At 46.8% G+C, this 23536-nt stretch overlaps 1 protein-coding gene across 2 annotated transcripts in view; it reads left to right on the top strand.

The window, feature by feature from the left end:
- The window catches only part of COL13A1 (collagen type XIII alpha 1 chain), a gene marked incomplete at its 3' end in the record, with an annotated part of 88464 nt that overhangs the window by 19138 nt on the left and 45790 nt on the right, over positions 1-23536 (top strand). For both annotated transcript variants that reach the window (XM_082286452.1, XM_082286451.1), the window contains exons 3-9: positions 13647-13682; positions 14345-14371; positions 16117-16167; positions 19912-19947; positions 21411-21437; positions 22391-22417; positions 23472-23498. In XM_082286452.1, the coding sequence (XP_082142578.1) occupies positions 13647-13682; positions 14345-14371; positions 16117-16167; positions 19912-19947; positions 21411-21437; positions 22391-22417; positions 23472-23498 (231 nt within the window). The remainder of the gene's footprint in view (positions 1-13646; positions 13683-14344; positions 14372-16116; positions 16168-19911; positions 19948-21410; positions 21438-22390; positions 22418-23471; positions 23499-23536) is intronic.

Below are 23536 nucleotides of genomic sequence, written 5' to 3'. Positions count from 1 at the left end.
ACACTGAGCAAACCCACTTAGGCTCATAAACTCCATCGCATTTTTCCTTTTGAAAGGACTAGCATCAGCCCAACTCTCCTCCACATGCTCTGTTTGGAAACAAGGCGACGCATCAGGAAGAGCCTGAAGGAAGAATTTATGATGTCTCTAATTAGTCAGTTTGTTCCATCCTTGAAGGAGAGGATAACGAGTGACAGGGATGCATTGCCGGCCTCTGGAGGAAGAACACTGTGGCTAGGCTCATGTCCAACTGCTGATAGGGTAATTAGTGGTAACTGGGAGCTATCAATCATCTGGCGTGGAAAAATGTCTGGGCTAAAGGAAAGACCCTCCCAAACATTTTCATAATTCAGAAGGGTGTGAGACAGGGTCTGGAAGACAGTACTGGCAGTCCGTGAGATATTTGAGGAAGGAGTCTATTAAAAGATAAATTGAACACAATGGTCTTTTGTTCGTCCCTGGGTAGGTGACAGAATTTGCTGTTATAAAAGTTGCAAAGTATTTTGGAAGGAGGAAGGAAGAAGAAAAGAGTTAGCAGATGGAAAAGAGAGAAGAATAAAAAGAATTAGGGGGGAGAAAAAAGTAACAGTACACTAGTTATTAAAATCAGCTGCTAATTGCAAAAATTATATAGGACTAAAATTAATTATGCAATTTGCCAAGTGAATAAAGTGTGCTGTTTGCATTTGAAGTGCATGATCAGAGAATTTATTCAAATAATTTTTAGCTATAGTAAGGTCCAACTTTCTACTTTTCCTGGACAACCATATTATGAGAGGGATTGTAATTTTCAGCAGGAAGTAAAAATGCCTTGGATTTTGATTTTTACTTTACCCAGCCATGATTTACTTTGGCCATTTCCCCCCTCTGGTTCCTTCCTAATTCTGCAGCTCTCTGAGGAATAGGACTTGTGCAGGGCCTGGCCAAGTACTGAGGAAGTGGCCAGCTCCTCAGTGCAGGAATGAGAGACTCCTGTTGAACAACCAGCTGCAATTTTCAAACCGATTTGGGTCTCTCCAGAGCTTTCAGATGCCACCTTCTTATTCCTGGCACGGAAAAAGATGTGTTAGGGGATGTAGGGTGGGAGTTCCAGAGAGATTACCAAACATCTGCCAAAAGATAGGGTTTGTTAGCATGGTAGCTTATTGAATTGGCATGCACGTCTTCGGACTAAGAGTTGTGAGGTGCTTCTGGAAATGTCCAGGTGTTTAGGTGGATTTCAAAAACAGAAAGAGCTGAAGAATTGGTGGGGTTATGCCTCTGGAGAGTAGGAACTGGGGAAGAAGTTGAGATAACTCAGGAGTCTGACAGGGAAACTGTTGAAGGCACGAGTTGAAGTTGTTCCAGTGCATAGGAGCTACAGGAAGAGATCAGCTAAATAAAATCATGAAGCAAGCTGAAATTTAAGACAGGAGGAAAGTAAAACTGGAAGGATTTAAAATGAATGGGTATGCAAGATGAAAATCTGAGAGTCTACAGTGAGGTGGGACTGTCAAGGACACCAAGAAAAGGCTGAATTTGTTCTTGTGGGTGAGGAGACCTTCCTTCTCACTGGAACGTGGGTGCCAGTCACACCAGGCAGCAAGGACATCAGCTTCTTAAAGAAATCTCTGAGCCTTTGAGGGCTCATAAAGAACAAGTGTCATGTCAGAACATAAGAGCAAGGCAGACGTGGTGACAGGGAGGAACTCATTTTCCCTCTGTGAGTAAGACCCTGCAGATAAGATAAATAGACACCATATCTTCTGCCTTCACCAAGTTGTCTGCCATTGACTCATGCAGTGAGCTGGAGAGGAGGTTGCTGTTTGAGAGTTACGTCTGAAGAGGCAAAAAGGCCACTGAGGGGCAGCAACAAGAACAACCAGAGGTCCAGAAAACATGGCCTGTGCAGAGAGACTGGAAGAATTAGGTTTTGTTTAGTCTAAAGACAAGAGAAGACTGAGGAACAGGACAGCAGACATCAAATACATGAGGTAACCGCAAAAAGGAGAGAAATAAAAAAATCTCGTCTTTGAATTTGCTGTGCATTAGAGGTCATTGACTGACTTAAACAACAACACTGGAAATTTTGGGTAGTCTCTAAGAAAGATAATAAATATGGCCTTATGAATCAGGGCTAGGGTATTGCCTGGACTGGATCACTAGGGAAGCATGTGGTGTCACTATCCCCAGAGGACAGCAACAGGTTAGAGAAATATTTGCCCATATGGGCTAGGTACAGACTTTATTCCTTTGGTTGCTTTGAAGATGTTCCCTCCTCAGTTTCGTGTCACTCATTCCACAGGAATCCTTTAATCTCTCTTTGGTTTGCTCAGGGGAGGCAGAAGGGGAAGAGAAAGGGGGATAGTCAAGAACAGCGGTTTTGGGCTGCTGGTTTGCTGGAGCCTGGGGGCACGCTTGCTCTTTGGCAGAAGGTGGTGGAGTGCAATGAGCCTGCCACCATAAGGTTTCGATTTATCATCCAGGGGTCCACACCACTACTGGAAAACCTTGGGGGGGCCTTCAAGCATGAAAATTCACTGGGTGAGCTGACCCTGGGAGTCCTTCCCAGCCTGGGTTTCTCTGCTTTCTGTGGTGCTAAGTGCTTCAGCATGGCAGGGACAAATGTGATTGTTTGCTGCTTGGGAAAAGCTTGCTGACCCGTGGATGCCTGCCCAAAATGAGCATTGTGCTGCCCAGCATTGGCCGTCCCACCATCTCTCCCCTGGCAGTGCCGGAGGTGCTCTGTTTGTCCTGGGTGCAGCCAGCACTGGGTGGGCCATCTGCTCTTCACCCTTTCCTGTCCTTTGTTTTTGCAAGGGGCTCTCCCAGATGTTTGTCAGAATACTACTGCTTGCCTATGGTTGAGCCCTTGTCTTTGAGCACTTTAATTTGCCTAATGGGACTGGCTGTGGTTATGCCAAAGGCCCCACTTACCCTTATCAGATTCTTCTGGCTCTGGAGGCTGACTGGCTTCTGTTGTCCTTACAGACTTTTTTTGAAACAAGCAGTGATGTTTGGAGATGCACTTGGGATCTGTGATTAAACTCCGTTATCAGACCCCCTCTTTTATTTTTGAGACTAATGCTTAATCATGTTGATTTTTCTATGAGGCTTCTCCTTGGTGTCTACTTTGATCATAGCATCCTTTGGACTTTGTTCAGTGCTGTGCTTGTGGCTTTCTGCTTGGCTTGGGCTGGTGGTGGTGGTGCGCTGGGGCACTCAGAGTGCCTGAGCAATGACTTTTATCCTCAACAGCTGCTGATATTAACTGCCGAGTCTCTGTGATGTCATGGGTTTGATTTTGGGGGCGAGCTTGAATGACTGGCATAACCCGGTGCCTCAGCTTAGCGTTTGTCAGATTTTTTGGCAGTGAAATCCTGATGGTCCTTTTGCTGTCCAGCATTTCTGCAATCCTTTGAAGAACCTCTTGCCACTCTGAAAGGGTGTAGCCAAGAGAAGAATGTTTTAGGGATGGAGGGGCCTGGCCTTTTTGCAAGGCCTTCTGCTCTCTGGAGTGAGTTATCCACTCAGATTTTCTGACACTGCTGACAAAACCTGAAGCAAAATTTCTAGAGCCTGTGCTTTGGGTAGTCAGTGTTTGAAGTCTTTCTCATTATTTTCAAGACTTCGTTGTCTTTAATTCCACCTACAGCTAATAATACTGAATTATGGCAAGGCACATGGCATTTTTGCCTTTTCATTTGAAGTTCTCAGAGTTAATGTTCACTCTGCCTCCTCTTGTATCATTTGTCCCCTGATGGAGGTAGGGAAGATGGCTCTAGAAGAGTACAAGTACTCTGGATCTGTTGTGTGAAAACTGCAGCAGGGCCAGTGTTTAAAATAGGCCAAACCCATCGTTTGTACTCCATGCACCCAGCTGGGGCCTGCCTGCTCCGAAATGGGATCAGTCTGCACTCAGTGCCCATGGAGCCCTGAATTAGGGGTTCCATGCCACCCTGGGTAAGGTCATGCTCAGGCTGCTGACATTTTAATCAGAATTTCATAACTAATTGCCTGGCCACAACTATCTTGTTATCAATTAACATAGCCCTGAATGGCAGGAAGTAACTGTATCTCTCTAACTCCCTGAGGCTGGCTTCTGGGTCTGTGAAATGGCTGGATTTCCTCACAGGGATGGATTACATGTTTACATCTTCCCTGCTGCCAGAGTGTGTAGTGAGGATGACCCAAGTAAGCAACAATAATGTCTTCGTGTTCCCTCTCTGTCCTCCTCATCTTGTATATGCTATACAAGAGGGAAAAAAACCCCTTGTATGTGAGCTTTTGGAGCAGGCTGGAAGGTACCCACATTACAGACACTGCACTGTACTGCCTGAATCCAAGAAATTAGAGGGAAAAAAATAAGCCACAGCATTTGGGAACCTTTTGAGAATGGACACTTTTCCAGACTTCAGGAAATGCCTGTAAGTGGATGGGATCATTTCAATGATCCTCTCAGTCCAGAGAGCACTGCCATCTCAAGCTGGAGATACCTCTGTCATCAGCAGAAGGCCTCTCAGCAAACCTGCTCCTCTATGTCTAGCTTTTAAGATCTGATGGTATGGAACATGGGGCTTTCCAGATTAGGATAAATTTGACCCACTCGCAAAACTAAGCCTCTCCTTTTCTGAGGCCAAAGAGGCTACAGCGTGGAGGGTCGTATTTTATCTCTCTGCGTGGGTCAGAGAAAAGGAATCACTGCAGTTCTGTTGTAGTCAGTCACTGGTTGAACAGGCCATGAGGAAGGTCAGGTGAACAGAGGGCTCTGTGGCATGGCCTTGCTCTTCACCACAGGTGTGCTCTTTCTGTATGTGCAATAAGGTGGACCTACCCTTAGGTGGCGGCTCATTTGCTCGCTTGGGCTACGGAAAGGCACAGCTTCTTTAAGGAAATTTTCTGTCTGCATAAAAACCAGAGCAGCTGAGAAGGGACAGTGCAGATGGTGCTAATTTCCAGAGGCCATATGTTTGGAGGGACCTTGGGTACCCCTACAAGAATTCTTTGTTTTCTCAATGTTCAGTTTCAAAGGTAGTCTGGAGGTCTCCTCTTTGCAGGAGACCACTGCTTCCTCCCACTCTTCCACTCCTGACACGTTTTCTCCATCCCCTCCTCCGTCCCCTGCTGCTCCACAAGCTCGCAGCTGGATAAACAGTGTTTGCAGTCACTTACAGCCCTCCAGTGCCTTCCAGCGAGGCACCAGCACGGAGAGATGCTTCCTGAGCAGCCTGTCGTGGGCGGACGGTCGTGCTGCAGCCCACATGCCAGCACCGGCATCGCTCTGGTCCCAGCAAGATCAGGTTCAAAACACACAGGATCTGGAGGTGCTAATTACAAGTGTGGGTTCTCTGTCTGTGAAGGCTGAGGAATTTGGTGATCTGGAAGCTCTGGGTTTGTCTGCTGGCTGAGCTTAGCTATGGAATGGGTTTGGAAACATTCACGGTAGCTTTTATTGCTGCTCTGTTGACTCGTCCTTTCTCTGTTGACTGTTTACATGGAAAGGGGATCTAGCTCATCTCCTATGCAGCACCACCTCTGTCTCACCCCAAAAGAGCCTACTGTAAGAAGAGGAGGAACCCACAATAGGTCGGATTTGTACTTGTGGCTGTCAAGATTGTTGGCTCCTGGTTGTTTGTGGAGCTCTTTGGAGTTCACCACCAAGACCTGGCTCATGTTGGTGCAAGCAGTCCTGTTTCCACATGGTTGCCCCAAACTGGCTGGAACTGCAAGAGACAGGTGACATGGGGACTACATGCAGTGGTGGTGTGTTGATTCTGTTGCAGTTCAGGTGGCTTTTGTTAAGGGTCCCATGCAGCCTGGTCAACTTGTGAGTTTGTTCTCTTGGCTTACAGGGTTGTCAACATCCCTGTCTGGGCCAGAGCAGCTCTGCCAGAGCTTTGGCCACGACCAAGCTCACTGCACTGCCGATGGCTGGAGTAGTTGAGAGTAGAGGTGCAAGTATCTCTGTCCTCCTTTACCCACTCTTTCCTCTAATGTGCATTAATTTACTACTTGTGTTAAGGAACGAGCCACTTTAGAACCTCTGCTCACTTTACCACTGTGACAGCATATGACCAAAGCATTTTGCTGAAGCTTTATTTTGCTTTGTAAAATCCCTTATGCTTTGCAACAGCTTATCCAGCAGCACCTCCTCCCTCCCTGCTGTCTTTAGAACATCTTTCCTCTGCCTCCTCCTCCTTTTCCTCTTCCAGCCCATGCAAGATGATGTTGCTTTTCGAAGTGACTCTGTCTGAGGGCTTCGCTTTCTCCTGGGTCACACAGACTGTCCTGGCATTTGAAGCCCAGTCTCTGGATGGTCTCTCCCGATTGACTGATTGCAGCCAAGACTGTGTCCCTGCAGCTCACTGATGAGTGTTTACACAAGACTGCGCAGTCCCCTTCAAATAGCCATTAATTTTATAGGGGGCACATAAAAGAGATGGGCCTCCACTATTCCTCCCTCCTTTGATCTGTGTGGGGTGCTTGGCCCAGAGCTGCTGGCATTGCTGATTTACTCCGCTCTGTGGACAGAGCTTCTGGAGCAAACAAGAGCTTATATTTGCTCTCAGTGGTATGGCAATACCATTACAGGCTGTGCTGCTGGCTGGTTGTGTTTGGGCTGGAAGGGCAGGGGTGGCTCAGGGTTTGCATGTCCTTACATTTTTCTTTTAATATTAGCTCAACAGTTCAGTTCATGCAATCCATGAGTGCCCCAAGTCCATGCAGACAGGTAGGCGGGTTATTAAGGGTCTGTAGTGTTGCTAATGGAAATAAAGTCCATGTATTGGCAAGCTATAAGCATTGACCTTGTGACAGGGCACTCAGTCTGAAACAAAATCTCTCCAAAACAGTGCTCTCACAGAACTTTATTGTCATCCAAGCCAGACTCAGAAAACTCTCTCTCTTTTTGTTTCTTTTTTTTTCTTTTCTTCCAGTCTGGCATAAATTAGGATTCCTGCCTGAGTCTGACCTTGCCCTCCTAAATGAATTCTCTGATCAGAAGCCCTTTTGTTGTTTCTACTTGGTGTACCAAGTAGGACAATGACCTCAGCATCAACACCGGTTGTGGGCGATTGCCAGGCCAACCAAATCTGAATCACCCCTGAGCTCCTGTCCTAAGTTTGATTTGAATTGAGTTGTTGAGCCTTCCAGCTGCAAGTGTTGACTTTAGCTCTGTCTGTCGGCTATCATGGAGGTGGTTACTATTTTTTGTATTTTAACCAAAAGTTGCTCTCTAGAGGTAACCTCTTCTGATCAACTACAATGAAAGCTGTGTCCAACAGTGGCATTTGACAGGGAAACTTTAGGTCACCAAACCTGGTATAAGAGTCATGCTAAGTGAGAGATTTCCAGTGTGGAAAACATTTGTTCATCCAAAGTCTCCAGTTTCTTTTGTGGACTTTCAGCCAGGTCCATTTTCAGGATGACGACGTATTTCACAGGTGCTCACTGTGACATCCGCCTCCCATGCAAAGAGGAGGTTGCTGCCTGTTATCTGTCAGCTCGCCTGTTATACTGCTTAGCTTTACTTCTTGGCACTTGGTGTGAAGAAAAAAAAAGCAAATAGAGTGTCTATAAAGTATGGAAAATGTAGAAACCCCTGACAGTTGTATGGTGTGTCTTGCTTCTCCCACAGAGAGGAAACCACAAAATAGTGAGTTCAGGGGTTTCTTTCCACACACACAATATCTGTCAGGATTTTGAGGAATTTTCTGGGAACTGATGAAAGAAATGTGCTGTTTAAGCCCTGATGTATATTGTACAACCATGCTGTATGAAAGAAATGCAGTGCTCCACACTGGCAGGTTCCAGAAAAGATTTCCAAAATAAAAGAAACCCAAAGGATCTGAGGGAATTTCTTCCAAGAGGGCAGATGGGCTTCTATGGGATCAGAGGCAGAAGAAAAGGGGGAAATTTCATTGTATTAAAGAGAAAAGGTACCTGACGTCTTTAATAACTGTAGTTTCCTTGTTAACCGTTTCACACCTTTGCAAGATCGCCGATGCTAGTGTGAAATGGCTAAGAATTTTAGCAGCAAAGGGGCTCTTGCCTCCTCAAATCCAACCTTCTCAGCCCCAGGCATGGGCAAGGATATGAAGGAGAGTCATATAAATAACAAATCCCTCACTCCCGTGTGTGCCAAAGGACCAAAACTCAGTGTGACAGTGCCAAGAGGCTGACTTGCATGGCCTTTCCGGCACAGGGCTCTGACAGGGCTGTCAGAGGCTGCCCTGCACTCAGGGTGGTTACTAGCAGCTGCTAATTGTGGGGATACCTTAATTAACAAGCAGGGAGCTGGTTAAAGTACATTAGCAAATGCGAGCAGTCTGAGGATTAAGCCCTGATGGTGCAGTGTCTTTTACTAGCTCTTCTTGTTAGGATTTATTGCATTAAAAAATTAATTATTGTTTATTTTTCTTCTCTCTTTCAGGTCCGCCTGTAAGTACCAAACCCTCTATGGTTTTAGAAGCTCTTGACACAGAGTCTGTGGGGCATGAACTCCACAGCCTCCTGTCTGTGGTGTCTGGTGTGGTAGCCACCTTTGCAGTCCTGGCAGCCTGGGATATCCCGAACAGCAAGTACTGTGGGAGCTCAGGACTAGATTGGGGTGGGATTGCTCTTGGCTGCAACTCATCCTCTGAGGGGGAGATGGAGGGAGCGCAGGGAGGGGGCATGGCAAATTCATGTGGTACAGAGATCTGTGTGTTACCAGTTGGCCCCACAGCCTCTGGGGGAACTAGCTGTATGCGCTTCACATGCATGGGATACCATGTGCTGAATGAGATGTGTTTGCAGAAAAGGGAAAGATAGATCACAAACACATGGCAGGAGCTGAGCTGGAGGGACTTGTTCCCTGCTACTCACTCGGGCTGGCTGAACTGCTGGGCCTTCAAGTATAGCTGTGCAACTATCAATTTCAGAGGAAAAATTGTGTTGACAGCTTCCTTTTCAAATGTTAGCTAATGTAAAACCTCAGCACAGACAATTTAGGCTTCAGGAAAATAGCTAGGTTATTGCAGAAATTTTCTTGCAGCTATTACAAGACCCACAGTGAACCAGAAGAAGCAATGCAAGGACTGAAGCCATGTATTGATAACTCTCAGGATTATACAGAAACACTGTATTGTCTCTAGCACAGTCCTTCCAGAGGAAATGGTTTATATTTGTGTACAATAGAGCGACTATTCAGGGTTTCTGTGAAGGAACATGAGAAGTTAAACATACGGTAGTCATCTTTTGTCTGTTCATGCAAAAGTGTCTTAAACAGTTTGCAGATGACGTTCTGAGTAGTAGTTGCTGCACAACCTATTTTCTTTCCCCTTTCATCAGGCTGAAATGCTGTAGACTGAACTCCCACGGATATACGAGCACAGACCTATTTAATGACAACAATCTCCCAAAAAGTTGCTCCTTCTAGGCCAAAAGGTCTGAAAGCATTTCACAGCTGGAAGCCCTGATCCACGCAAAACTTCAGCGATAGCTTATCCCAGGGGCTTTCAGGACTGGCTGCTAAAGTGGATGTATTTCAGCATTAGCTGTGGCTTTTTGGGAGGAGAGCACTTCTCTGCAGGCCGCTGCAAGTGGGTCTATCCATGGCTGTCCCTGCCACTTCAGCCTGGGTAGCCCGTATATTGGCACTAAAGGGATGAGGTGGACACAAAATTGGTAGTGGTGTTGGCATTTCTATTATTGCTGTGAGAAATTAGAGAGAAATCCATAGATCAACAGAGACGTCTTCTAGAGAGCAGTGCCTTTGTGGGGAGAGGAAGACACACACTCCAGGCTTCCTCTGCAGCAATAAGGGTTAGAAACCTAATATTGTAATGAGAAATTGAAGCCTGGCAGAAGCACATGGGACCACCAGAGAAGTGCTGACATTATATGCTACCGTATCCTGGCTTATTGCGACCTCTGAACCTGTCTCTGCAAGCAGACTTCTAGGACAGGCTGTGAGGAATGCTACAGCCAATGGAAATAACAAGAGGAAGTTGGGCAGACTGAGTGTTGTTAGCCTAGGTGGAATTTGTCTTGGGCTAGTAGGACCTTCATCTCATTCAGGACCTCCTGGGTTTCTGATCAGCTGGTGAGCAAAATCGGCTCAGTCACTTCGAGCAAAAGTTCACCTCTGAAGAGCCAAGTGAGTCCTACATGTCACTGTAGGAAATATTCCCCCACCCCTCCATATTTCTCATGATTGAAATGGAAATGGTTTTATGAGCAACAACCTGGGCTCCAGCCTGGCTGATTGTCATACATGTTGTTCTGAATAGCAGCCCCAAAGTGATGACCACACCACATCTCTCTCCTATTTTTGTTTCCCAGCTTGCAAAAGACAGCACACTGTGTGGCAGGGCTTAGCTCCCAGTGCTGGTGTTGGCTTGAGCGTGGAGATGGGCAGAAATACCCATTAGAAATGCACTGAGCCCTGCTTGCATTTTAGGACAAGGACAAAAGCCAGGGACATGAATGAGCAACACCACAACAGCAAAAGGGATCTTCATGCTCTTCTCTTGCCCAACCAATACTCCCACCCTTATTCCCGAAGTCAGTCAAGGCTTTGGTGAAGGCAGGGGCAACCCGCAGTCATGTAAGATATTTGATGAGATTGGGACTAAAAGGGGCAAAGGAAGAAAGGAAATGATGAAATCATGCAATAGTCCTTCTGCCGTCTGGACCACATCCGAAGCAAAAGATCTTCTCACAGACATTTTCTCTCCCATTTCTGATCATGCAACATTTCTGTGGCAACTGCAGCAATTCCATACATGAAAAAATAATATTTAGCAGATGGAAACTAAGGAAGAAAGTCAAAGACCTGTAATTAGCTTGCTCTCCGTGGACTTGCAGATACCTTCAGAGCCCGTGTGGAGAGCTGTGGGTAGAGTCGTGCCAAAAGGAGAGAAAACTTCACAAGCAGGAGATTAGGAAACCAAAGCAATCAGAGCTGATGGTCAAGGAGCTGTGGAGAGATTTTTAACCATTCTGTTTCCTAAACCCTTCCATTTGATTCCATCTCTTTATCAAGCCCTCCTTTCAGAGTTTGAAGCTAGTTTTTGCTGTTTCAGTGTATTTTGTTTCAGGGTCTCACAGAAAGACCACAGCTCCTGGTAAATACTTCATCCTTACTCTTTCATCCCCTCATTCTTTCTGTCTGGCAGGACTTTCATCCGGTAGCCTTGAGCATTCGTAAGGTGGTAGAAGGTAGACTTGCATAAAAAATGTGATGTGGAATAGAATATTGCAAACAGGACATGGGTCATACAGAGTAGGGACCACAGGAGCTTTGTAGGTCTAAACTTAAAGGGTAACATAACCCTCATGATCCCTCCTATGTGTGGGAAACACTGCTTTTGAAGATGTCTTTGAGGGTCTGGTTGAAAGAGGCATGATGTGCAGTATTCTTGCTGGTGGGACTTGCTAGGAGCAGCAGGATTTATAAGGCTTAAGTCACCTTGGGACAAATGCAAAAATCCATAATAACAGTATCTGCATCTGAGTTAGTCGTGACTGAGGAAGGAGCATGGGTTTTGGAATTACAGCAGCATGATTTCCTGGTGATGGTTCCCTGTTCCCCAGGCTGCGGCTCACCTGGAGACTGCACGAGCCATAACAGGCAGTTTCCCAATGAAGGAAATGTAAACTGTGCAGCTGGCTCTCCCCTGGCTCAGGACAGGGGCTGCTGGTTGCCTTTCATGCTCTTTTAACTCTGATATGGGAACTTCAGGCAGCTTTTCATGACTTCATAACCAGCCTTCATGGTATCATCCACCCATGAGTGCTCTCTGCTGGCTCCCTGTCGCAGACAACCTTTCCTTATAAACATCTGGCATTTATTTGCTGTGCTACCGGGAGCTCCCCCTTTGCTGCTGTTGCTTGGAGGGCTGTAACTCTGCACAGTCACATACCAGACACGGTGCCATCATATACCATTCCAGGTACTCATGGGAGACCTGACACAGCTCAGCCTCGACCTTGGGCTCTTCCTGTTTGGGCACCAGCCACAGCAGAGACAGAAAAAGTAAATTCAGCTTTTACCTCAAAAACCATGAGAGAAATCAGCCTGGGCTCAGCTCTGGAGGAAAACAGCATTTAAGGGACTAAAAGCAGAGGAAAGCTCAGCGTTATGTCTTCCAGCAGCCACAAAGTAATCCCCAGGGCCAGATGCCGATACCGGGAGTTTCGCTCACTGCCGGCACACAGAGATAGGCAAATATTAGCATGACTGAGAACGCACCTAAAATCCTAGAAGAAAGGAGTTTCCCATAATATATCATCAATAAAACTTAAAATCAAGCAACTGTTTAGGGTTTCATCCATCTGCAAGGAGTGCTTTTACAAAGTGTATATGGCTCTTCAATTTATCACAACACATGCTGCATGGAAAGGAATGCTCCTCATACCAAACAGCCCCCCCAGCTCTGCAGAGGGAAGTGGCTGAACTTCCACCAGGGAATGGTTTGATCCCAAGCAATAACATCTGAGTTTGGGATGGACAGTCTTTGTGTACACCCAGAAGAACAAACAGAGCTAAGTGCCTTCCACTTCCAGAGATTTCAGATTATGTTCACACGCACTGGGACTGAACGTGAGGGAAGGCACAAAGAGGTGGCACCAATGGGGCTGGTGTCTCCAGCTGCAGAAACCAGAAAACCAGGTTTATGTCTACAGACACAGTCAGCCAGGGGCAGGAACACTCTGTTTTACATAAGGAAACCCCAAACATCGCTGGAAACAGAACTGAGGGATTATTATCACATCATATTTGCAAAATATAGAGCAAAAGCTACATGACTGTTAAAGCCATAATCATCAAGATCCCTTAGGAATGAGCTGCTATCTTCCAGATCTGCACAGCCTTCAGTTTTGGTGACCAGGAATGTAGAGGGGGTAATTTTTTTTTTAATTGCATAGTACAATTTAGCTGTAAGAGGCAACCAACTGCCTTGTAGGTAAGTGAGTGAACAAAATTGTCACTGGTCCTATGTTCATGTGTTTACGAGGCTCTGTCCGGTGTCACCTGACCCAAAATCATTCCCAAAACCACTGTTAGGATCACTCACATGCTGACAACACACTGGGAAGTATCTCAAAGGGATAGAGGACACTGAAAACAGCTGCTCATATGTCTTCTTCCAGACGTGCTTTTTCCTGTGTCAGCTTGTGTTCTCACATTTTTCTCTTGCTTCTGGACAAGACAGTATTTTCAAGTTTAAGAGAATTGTGTTTTAAAGTTATAACTCTATAAATAAATAGCTAACGCCCAGATGACTTTGGTCAAGAAAGAGAAAAACATGACAGTTGGCTACTGGAGGAAGCCAGTTCCCAGGACCTGGATTTTATGAAGTGTTGGAAATTGGGATTGTATTTTGTTTGACTGGAGACTCCTGTCCTCCTTTTGCTGCCTAAATTGCTGTATGTAAGTTCTGTTGTGAGATGTGCAGGTTTGTCATATGTGGAAATGAGCTGGTGGCTCACACATTCTAAAGACAGGTTCGGGCACACTCATACACACTTTCCTCTTTAACTTTCTCTCTCTCCTTCTCAAAATCCTTGGACACTTGCACCACAGTGTGAAGCTGCTGCTGTGGCTTAGTTCAGTTGTGCTGTTTTATGACCTTGCTTTTGGCCAGTTACCAATTCTCTCTGATTTCTGCCTTAATTGCCAGGGAGACAAAGGTGCGATGGGAATTCCTGGGCGGCCGGTAAGTCAAACCCTCTTTTGTGTGCCTTATCTTCTCCATTCTGTTCCAACCCCTAGAATGTGGGGGGGTTGGGGGGGGAGGGTGGCAGAGGGAGGCTTTCAGGATAATCCTTATCAGGTGTCAGTGCAAGTCAGGGAGTACTCTCTCTGAGCCCTGCACCTGAGGAGCTCCCTTGGTCTCAGCAGAGTGACCAGCCCTGCAAGCCATATACATGCTGGGGAGGTGTTTCCATTTCACCTGCTGTGCTATCCAGGGCCTCCTCTGGTTTAGCATCCCCCTGTTTGGGTGTCTCCCGACTGCCACCTCGTGCGCCAGCTGGGCTTGCTAACCCTGAGTTTGCTAACACACACCCCTGCCTGCCACCGGCAGTTGCCCCTTCCAAATAACTCTGTCCTGAGCAAACGGGGCCATCCCCTGCCTGGCTGAGTGCTGTATTTTGGAGCTCTCCTTGCTCGGGCGTCCCATGGTGAGGACAGGGAAGAGGAGTGGGGCAGGAGCTGAGGCCACCCTGCTCATCCCAGCCGCATAGCTGGGGCTGTGGGGCAGGAGAGCGTGCCTTTGCCTTTGCCGCTGATGCCTGTGTTTGTCTCTCTCTCCCTCTCTCTCTCTCTCTCTTCCCTGCACCCTCTTGCATGTGGCTGTGACGGGTGCCACTGACCCAGGGACTAAAAGGGCAGTCTGGAGAGAAGGTGAGTCAGCTCCTTGTAGCCTGTAGCACCCCCAAACTGTCTTCTTCTAGGGCCAGCCCAAGCTTGCCCATCACAGTCATGGCCACTGCAGCCAGCTTTGGGCTTCCACACCCCTGGGCTGCCTCATCTTCCATGTCAGTGCAAGTATATTTCCCAAATTCCTTCCAGGCCAGTCAGCCTCCAAAGATTGCTGTGTTTCTTGTTTATGACAATTTACTAACATTATAAGAGCCAGTGGGCACATGCAGGGCTTCCCCCAAGGCTTCCTGGATTTTAACCATTGACTTTCCCCTCCTCTGGCAGCTCTGCTTGCCCTAACCAACCTGCAGCTCCTGTCTACTTCTCAGGTTAGCCTGATCCCTGGTGCAGATGGGAGCAAGGAATGAAGTGGCATGGCACGCTCCTATTTCTGACACAGTGGGACCTCCTCCTCCTGAGGAACGCTGATGGTATAGTTTAAGTCTGTGGAACACCATCTCACAGACTCTTTGCTGTGCAGTGAGTTGGGATTTGTATCCACAAAGAAGTGCTGGTTTACAAAGCAATCCTGCTGCTGGCCCCTGTTTTGAAGCATTTGGCATTTCAGTGTTAGTATGTTTTCCCCAGAGCTGTGAGTACCTCCCGCCTGTGAGAGCAGGGAAATGGAGGTGTTTGGCATTCGTGAATAACTGAGTAACAATGTGTAGAAATTAGGAAAGGGATGGATATTTACCTGACAAGGAGGGTCATCCATGCAGTACCATACCAGGCCCATTTGTTCCTCTTCATAGCAGATCGGGAGAAAAACACAACAAGGAAGGGTAAAGTAGGATAGAGATTCTTCATCCTTGTGTTCACTGTTTGCTTATTGGAACCAATCAACATTATCCAACAGACCAGAATTTCCCACCTGAAGCCATTCTGCTTTTTCTCTGCGTGTCCTTGCATTTGTTTCTGGCCGAAGTTTCCATGAAGGGACAGCAGATAGATACAAACAGTGGGAAAAAATCATTCCTAATTGCCCCTGCTTCCCCAAAGCCTTCCATGAGAAGTCTTTGGCAGGCCACAGGTTTGTTTTGCAGAGTGCTTTGCTTTCTTGTAGGCTGCTTGGTTTATGGGATGCTCCATCCCAATGCTGTCCAGCCCTGGACACTTCTGGAGCTGCCTTTTAGGAATACACCATGTTTTCCAAAGAGAGTGACATGTCCTGCCCATCACACGCTGTGGGTGGCTAGGAGCTGGAGAGGCAGATGCTTTCTTTTCCAGCACACACTTTGCTTTGTTTTCATCCACATCTCAACTGAGTTTGAGAAGTATGCAAGTGAGGCATTTCTGGAGGTAACCAAATAAGCTGCCCACAGCTCCCATTTCCCTGGAGCCCAGCACATCCCTCTTCCTTTTCTTTCTTCTGCAGGATGCAATCCTCCTGGAACTTGCAGGAAGGAAACAGAAAGGGTTTCAGGCCATCTTTCACACTTTCAATGGGGCAGAACCTGTGTTTTGCCAGAAAGTGTTTTATGTGTTTATACATCTCCTTGCTGTGCAGCTTCCATTTTCTGGCACATCTGAGCAGCTCTAAAGGACATATTTTCTCCGAAAGTGTGAGACAGGAGCTGGGGGAGGCCAGAACAGCAGCTGCCCCATAAGCCCTGAAGGTCTCGCACCTGAGGCATCCTCATCTAACCCCAGTCTTGACAGGAATATAGTTGTCTTTGTGTTTTCTTCTCCTATTCTCACCCCTTTTCCTCTGCTTTGTCTCTCTGCAGGGTGCTCCAGGAGAAGCTGGCATGTCTATCATTGGGCCCCGCGGTCCACCCGTAAGTGGCTTTTCTCTCTATTTTTGTCTGATGCAGGATGTGGGCAGGAAGTTACCGGGAAAGACTTAGGAGGGGCATTAAGACTCAGCATCAGCCAGAAAGAGCAAAAGCCGTGTATAATGTGGTTCCCATGCTGAGGCAGCCTTGGTTTTATACTGCTATTACATCCTATATATAATGAAATGATAGCTCATATTCCAGAACAGATGAGGAAGCCTTCCCTTGGCAAGGAAACCAAACTCCTGCATTTAAAAGGAAGAAGCATATTTCCTTTTTGCAAAAGGGGTGCTATCACTTCTGGAGAAAATTTGCACTTTGCCTGGCTGATTTCAGCCTTTGATTTAATCAGCAGGGAACAAACCCCCTGATTTTACTGAAGAGCAGGACCAGAGCTAAGCTGGTGACTGGGGAGCTCACAAAGATGGGTAGTTCAGAGGTCTTTGTCAAGTACCCAAAATCTTGGAAGTTCTTTGTTAGCATGGTTACCACTATCTGGAGAGTCCCTTACCTGGCTGAGAAAAGGCAGGATTTTGCACCCTCTTCCAGCAAAAGTGTCTCTACAAGGTGCAATGCGTCAGCCAGACAAAACTTTTTGCAAGGACAGGGTCATAAAAAAAGACCAAGATGAAGGGTTGGCGTGTTTACATACCCTAAATGCTGGATGCTTCTTGCACTGCGGTTCAGCCATCAAGCCTCTGCTTTTGTGTGGGTGTAGCCAGACCTCTCCACTCCATCCCTGCACAGCCTCCACCAGAGATTTCCATGAAAAAAGACCTGGAGGTTCAATTCTCTCCCTCCCAGTGGGCACTTCCGATTTTGTTTCACCTGTGAAGAGCACTATCCTTGACCTGCAGAGAGAATGGGCTGCTGGCAACCTTTGTTTCACAGCTGAGGCAGTACGAACACTTGGTTACATCTGGCTTTCCAATTAACTTTCCAAAAGCCCCATGACAAATGTTTCTAATAAAAACCAGCTTTGCTGGTCCCCAGGCCCACCTGCCCAGGATGCTGGAGTTTGAGAAGTGACAGAATCAAAGCCCAGGACCCAAATGGGTCTCCCCAAGCGCTTTATGCCTAGCAGATGGTCCCTGGCCACGTGTTCAAGCAAGGAAGAAGGGCTGGCAAGTCCCTCAAGCCAAGGTCTGAGCAAGACCACCCTGCTCCACAAACAGCAGATTTTGGAGGGTAAGTGCCCCATTGCTTTTGCTGTTTCTCACAAGCTCTGGCTCTCAGCCTTCTGAACAGTGTAATTGTAGTAATCAGAGAGAAAAGCCATCAGTTCCTGTCCATGTAGGTCCTGCAAAGGAGACAGGCACCACTGTTTTCTTGAAGGACACATGCCTGGGATGGCAGGACAATTTTTGTCTGCTTTGGTGCTGCTGCCTTCGCTGCTATTTGGGAAAGTGCAGAACACATATCTTTAAAGCAGCAGAAAACTTAGATGGCAAATAGTATCTAAAATGGGGTTTTGCTACACCAATCAAAGCCGTGAGGTGCCAGGAGTGGCCCAACTCCACACTTTCCCCCTGCAAAGCCTGCCATGAAGATGATCCAGTTTCCTGGGGAGCTGGTGATAGGTCAAAAGGATGGCTGAGCACTGAAGACAAGCACGGAAACCCTGGCCAAGGGGCCACTCGGAAAGATGTGGGATGACAAATAGTTTCCAGATTTTTGTTTGGAGGTTAAAGTTTTCGCTTGAGCTCAGAGCTGCTTAACTCCCGGCCAGAGAGGGACAGTGTGCCGATAGTGGCAGAAACAGACGGTCTCCATGATTTGGCAGCTCCCAGGATTGAATACTTCATACAATCAACATTTAAAAAAGGAGACAAGGAAAACCAGCCACCCAACAAAAACAGTCTCTTGGAATCGCTCGCTGCTGAACTGTTGTCTTGGCGTGGTACTGTGCAAATCACTCTGCTGTCCTCTGAGGAGAAAGAGGCAACAGTCTGTAGTCTACAGAGGAAGCCAAATTGTACCATTTCCAGGTTTTCTCCCTAATTCTTTTTTTAGCACTTCTTGTCAGGGAGGTGTCCAATAGGGAACCAAAATTAATTAATTGTGGCTCGGCTCTTCTTGCCTTTTCAGAAGCCAGCGGTGGACAGATCCTTTAATTTACAGCCTGTCTTCCCTTCTGGTCACTGGCCAGCAGGACCAGGTGGTTTTGTGTGTATCTTGCAAAGCAAAGCTGACCAAGTTCAACTTTGCAGAACTAAAGAAACAGTGCAAATGCGATTAGGTCCTGCTAGCATTGCATACAAAACCAGAGCTCTTCAGTGCAACATGAGGCATTTTGTGGTGGGGGCATCCTCAAACCCTGCAAAGAGGCTGTTTGGGCCCATCCTCTGCAGGGGTAAACTTTTACTGAGTCTCTCTGATGACAGAGGGTGGCTGGAGACGTTGCCTGAAGGTGAAGGTTTTCCCTGTCAGCGTAGCTCTGAGGTCTCTCCCAAAAAGGATTGTCATTGCATCACTGTGGCAAACCTCACCCTCACAGCTCAGGAGGCCCATTCCCTCCTTCCCCTTCCCTTCCCTCAGCACCACATGGGATCACTCTGGTTAAGGCAGAGATGCACCCTGGTCATGCCCAGCTTATCCCTAGGGAATCCCTGCGGGACTCCAACAGTCTAGTCATGGTAGCTCATATTGCTGAAGAAAGCATTTTCTTCCCCAAAATGAGAGAACACATATGGAAGCTGGGCATTTTGGCATCAGAGCACAGCTTTCAGGGTAGGCAAGATGCCACAGTAGTCACCTGATGAGCGTGGCACAGGATTTACCTCATCCAGCTGTTCCTATCTACGTGAGTGTGCTTCAAGATCTGCTGAAGTCTGGGCCACAGGGACCTAATGCTTCCTGACCTGGCTTATGCTTTTTTTGGGAAACAGTTTGAAAAATCCTTAAGTGAAGTGGTGTCTTTCCTGGATACCAACAAAGCTGTGGTAACTGTGACCTGGGATGTCACAGGTCCCAAAAACTGAAGAACTGTGAAAAATTAACAGCCAGGACATTTTCTCTTTTTTGGTGTTTTTAAGTAGAGGATGAAGAAGCTACCAAGCATATCCCAAGCCAGTGTTTGCTGTACCTGATCCCAAACTGGTAGCCATAGCTAGCTGGCCAGGAAGAGGTAGGAGGAAAAGTCTTGGTGCTCATGTTCCTCTCATCACACAGCCTAACTCACCTTTTTCTCTTAGCTCTCAGAGGAAAAAAAAACTAAAAACAAAAAACAGAAGAGAAAAATAAAATCATCTCCAGAATTATTTGTGAGGAAAACGAATGAGCTGGGACATCAGATGAGGGGAGGAGGAGGAGAGGGATGGCTGTATTTAGACACCAGTGACCTGCAAGGCTTGTCTTGCACAGAGCAGCACCCTGCATTAAACATCGCAGGTTTATGGCAGCAAGAATTGCCATAAAATGAGCTCAGCCTCTGGAATATACTCCAAAAGCCTAACATATGGGCTAGGGACACCCATTTAATTAATGTAGAAACTTCAAGGAAACTGCTTGCAGTCCAAACTGGAGCTGCTCCAGCATTTTCTTGGCCCTATACAAATTGCAGTGAGGATGAGAGATTTTCCCTCCTTCCCAAGACACTTTCCCCTTGGAGGGGAATTGGGTATCTCTTCAGAGAGCTGTAGGGTAGTTGGTCAGAGGCTGGAGGAAAGGCTCTGTAGAGAGGACTTAGGGTCCATCAAAATTCATTTCAGTTCCTCTAAACTGCTATCTCTGTTTCATCCTTCCCAGGGACAGCCTGGAACAAGAGGTTTTCCTGGATTCCCGGTAAGCATAACTCTTAATTTATGAGGTACGGATGTGTGATATTACTAGGAAGCTTCATAAGTGCTTGCTGTATCTCATCATTTCTTCCTGAAATCAATGACCTGATCTGATAGCACTGGAAAAAGTAATTTTTTCTTCATTCCTTTTTCTACTTCTTTTTTTTTTTTCTTTCTTTTAAATGATATTAGGGCAAAAAAAAAAAAAAAAAAACAACAAAACCCCAAACCACACAACTCTGAAAGGAAATTAATTTTTAAAAAGCCCCAAGTGTTAAAATAACATAGTTAAAGCCAGATCTGTTCAGTAAAAGAAAACCATCCTAAGAAATACCATCACAAACAAAACAACCCCTAGGTAGGTGAAATTCCAATTTTAATTGAGTTTTTAGGTGGTATTCCAATGGCAGCAAGTGCCTGGAATCCAAAAAGGGGGCCCTGCCTGTTGAGCCTCAGCTGGGGACGGTGCTAGGCTGATCACCCTGGTCATGCCAAAGGGAAAGGACATAAGACATGAGGGGGAATTCTCCAGCACAGTTGTAAGGGAGCAGAGAATATGCCCAGGAGAGGACAAAGCAAATTTCATTTCAATCCTACAGTTGCTGGCAGCACTCTCTGAAGCACTGAGGCTGCTGAAGAACAGTTGCTATTTATTCATATGCATTTATCCTGGACAACTAGGAACCCTAAAGCAAACACAAACACCCCCCACATCCCTGCTCCCACCAGGCAGCTCAGCTGCTGCTCCAGGACACTGGATGTGTCAGAGCAGGTCTGCAGGGGAGACTCTCACACCTGGAAAATGGGAGGAATTGGCAGCCTCCGAGCTGCCTGACTGGGCTCCACTGTTCTGCCCATTGTGAAAAGGGGGTCTGTGAGCTGCCCCTGGGCTGAGGAGAAGCAGATCTCTCCAGGCCCTTGTGGTCTTTAGCTTTTGGAGGAGCAGAAAACAAATTGGCCCAGCTCCTGAGAAAGTGCTGGATTGGACAGCTCTGTGGAGCCTGTTTCTCATCAAACAGTACCTTCAGCATGTGCTGAATGTCACCTCTTCCCTGGGACACTTTTATTATTCTATCATTTGCAAAAATTTCTCTTCCCGCAAAGGTGGGTGCCCTTTTAAATCAAAGTCTTGAGAAAACTGTTGATACTCAACTATTTTACCAAACACTGTAAAATTTTAAATTCGGAGGTTTTTTTGCAAATTTCCTGTAAATCCCTCCTTGCTTCAATTCTTGTCTCCAGCATTGCTGCTGAAATGTGCTGACAGTGAGCAGGTCCCTGCTGAAGCAGTTTGAAATCTGGGCTGGTACTCAGTGGGCCAGGAGCCTGCAGGACTGGACAGGAGGGCAGGGAGTCACCTCACATCACCCCAGTTTGTGCAGTCTTGTGGCACGTAGTGCTTCCTGGGGCAGATGGACAGACACCCCGGGGAAAGCATTTCTCATCATTTTTCCTATTTTATTTCAGGGCCCTATTGGCTTGGATGGCAAACCGGTAAGGAAACAACTTCTTGGCAGGCTTTCTGCCCTGCCTCCTGCTAGGTCCCGCCGTGGTGCCGGCCTGCGTGTTACACCATATGTTCTTAAGGGGTTTATTTTGCAATGTCATGCACACGCATGGATTAAAAGAAAATTAGGAGGCAAATCTATAAAATAGCAGTTCACAAGTGCAGCAGCCTGGCTGCTGCAGGGAAAGCCTTAGCAGGCACTCCCACCCTGAATCAGGCAGAGCAGATCCCCGAGGTAGCTGCCCTCTGCCTTAGCCAACAGCTTCCTTCTTTTGCTGCTGTGCCAAAAAGAGCTGCAGTAGAGCAGGGAAGGATCCTAAAGGCCTCTGTGAGACCTCCATGCTGTCCTTAGAGCTTTTTAGTAGAAACCTAAGTTCTTCCCACCCTTTGGAGAGTAAGGCACAAATGAGATACTTCTCCATGAACCCAGTGGACATGAAACCCATATCTCCATGTAGCAGCCACGTAACCAAGTTCCCCACCACACTCCTCCAGTGCTGTAATGGAGGAGCTGGTAGCACATACCACTGGCTTCTAATTTCCTGCAGCAGGACCCTGTTTTTGCCAATGAGGAACATTACCCCCAAGAGAGACGCAGCAGCACCTCTCTTGTACTGCTCTGGGGGCACACAGTTCACTCAGCAGAAGCTGCTCTGCCAGCCCCAGGGGGGCTTAGCCATGACCTAGCCATGCCCTGCAGAGCCTTGACACCCTGTATTCTTCCCCGAGAGCTTTGTTCTGAGCATTTTGGGGAGCTCAGAACCTACAGGAGTGTTGTCCTGTTAGGTGGTGAACAAAGCTCCACATGCTCAGTGTTGTGTCCCCCATTGGAAGTGTAGTAACTGTGGGCACCTACCAAGGTAAGGGGGAAGTAGGTTAAATCAACATCATCTAGAGTCTGCAGTGGCCAAAGCTGATGTGTGTTTCCTTTCTTTTGAAGGGCCATCCTGGACAGAAGGGAGAGATGGTAAAAATACATATGTTTGTCTGCGGGTGATGGGTTGGTTTGAAATGATGTGCCTCAGCTGGAAACAAGCTCATGGGCAGGGTAGCAATTTTACTTCAGCTCATGCACTAGCTGCATCCCTAATTCTGTAACTTCATGATAATAGCTCTGGGATGCATGTAATTTTTGCATTATGGCTATCAGATTCATCATGTCACAACAGCAACTCTCTAGTTACGCATGGGATGTGTTTTCCTTGCAGTTAGCAATTATGTTCTTTAAATATATTCTGGGAGCTGACATTTTCGTGGTTGGCCTCATAGCACAAGTAAAAGTTGATGGAAAGATTTCTGAAAATGCATCTGGCAACTTTCAACTTATCTAACAACAACCAAAAAAACCATACTTTTTGTATTAAATGTGGTTTCCCCCCTCCCCCCCCTCCCCCCCCCCGAAGCTCTGTTTCATATGTGCATCATACTAAAATGCTTTTGGTTGAAAACTATAAACTTAGACTGCACTTTGTGGAAGCCCAAATGCTGTCTTGTTCCTCTTGACATCTCTGATGATGAAATCCCAAATATGAGTATGTCAGGAGAGCAGCTCTGTAGTCACCTTCGCTTACTAACGTGTTGAGTGTTTTCTTCTGCTAATTCTGTAATTCTGTTTTTTGAGCCTGAGTGTCAGTATAGCCCTCTGGCAAGCACATGTTGAAGATCCCCCTCCCCACTCCCCTATTGCTCAATCTTAGCTCAGGCTTCAGTCCTGGCTGCTTCTGGTTCCACCCCAGTGCGTCGGCTGAGGAGACGCGCTGTGAGCTGAGGTCCTGGGAACAATAAGGGTGTGTTTTCCTGATGATTTTCCCCCCTCTTCTTTTAATATTTCCCCCCTGTGGTGCAGCCAGAGCATGTGTGCATTTTCACTCCTCCAGAGTAACAAAGGGAACCTGGATCTCTCTTGGGAATTTTCTTCACAATTATTTTTAAAAGCTCAGTTTTTCACCTACTCCATACGCTGTCTTCTTGTCACTGTGAATAGAAAGCCATCCCATGTTAATTTCTGTGTTTCCTTAAAGGGTGCTGCAGGTCCCAGGGGACAGCCCGTAAGTATCTCATCCCTATCCCCTGTCTCCCCCTAATC

This window comes from Coloeus monedula, assembly GCF_965178545.1.
Source record: "Coloeus monedula genome assembly, chromosome: 8".
Classification (NCBI taxonomy): Eukaryota; Metazoa; Chordata; class Aves; order Passeriformes; family Corvidae; genus Coloeus; species Coloeus monedula.
This window is presented reverse-complemented; position numbering and strand designations above follow the sequence as displayed.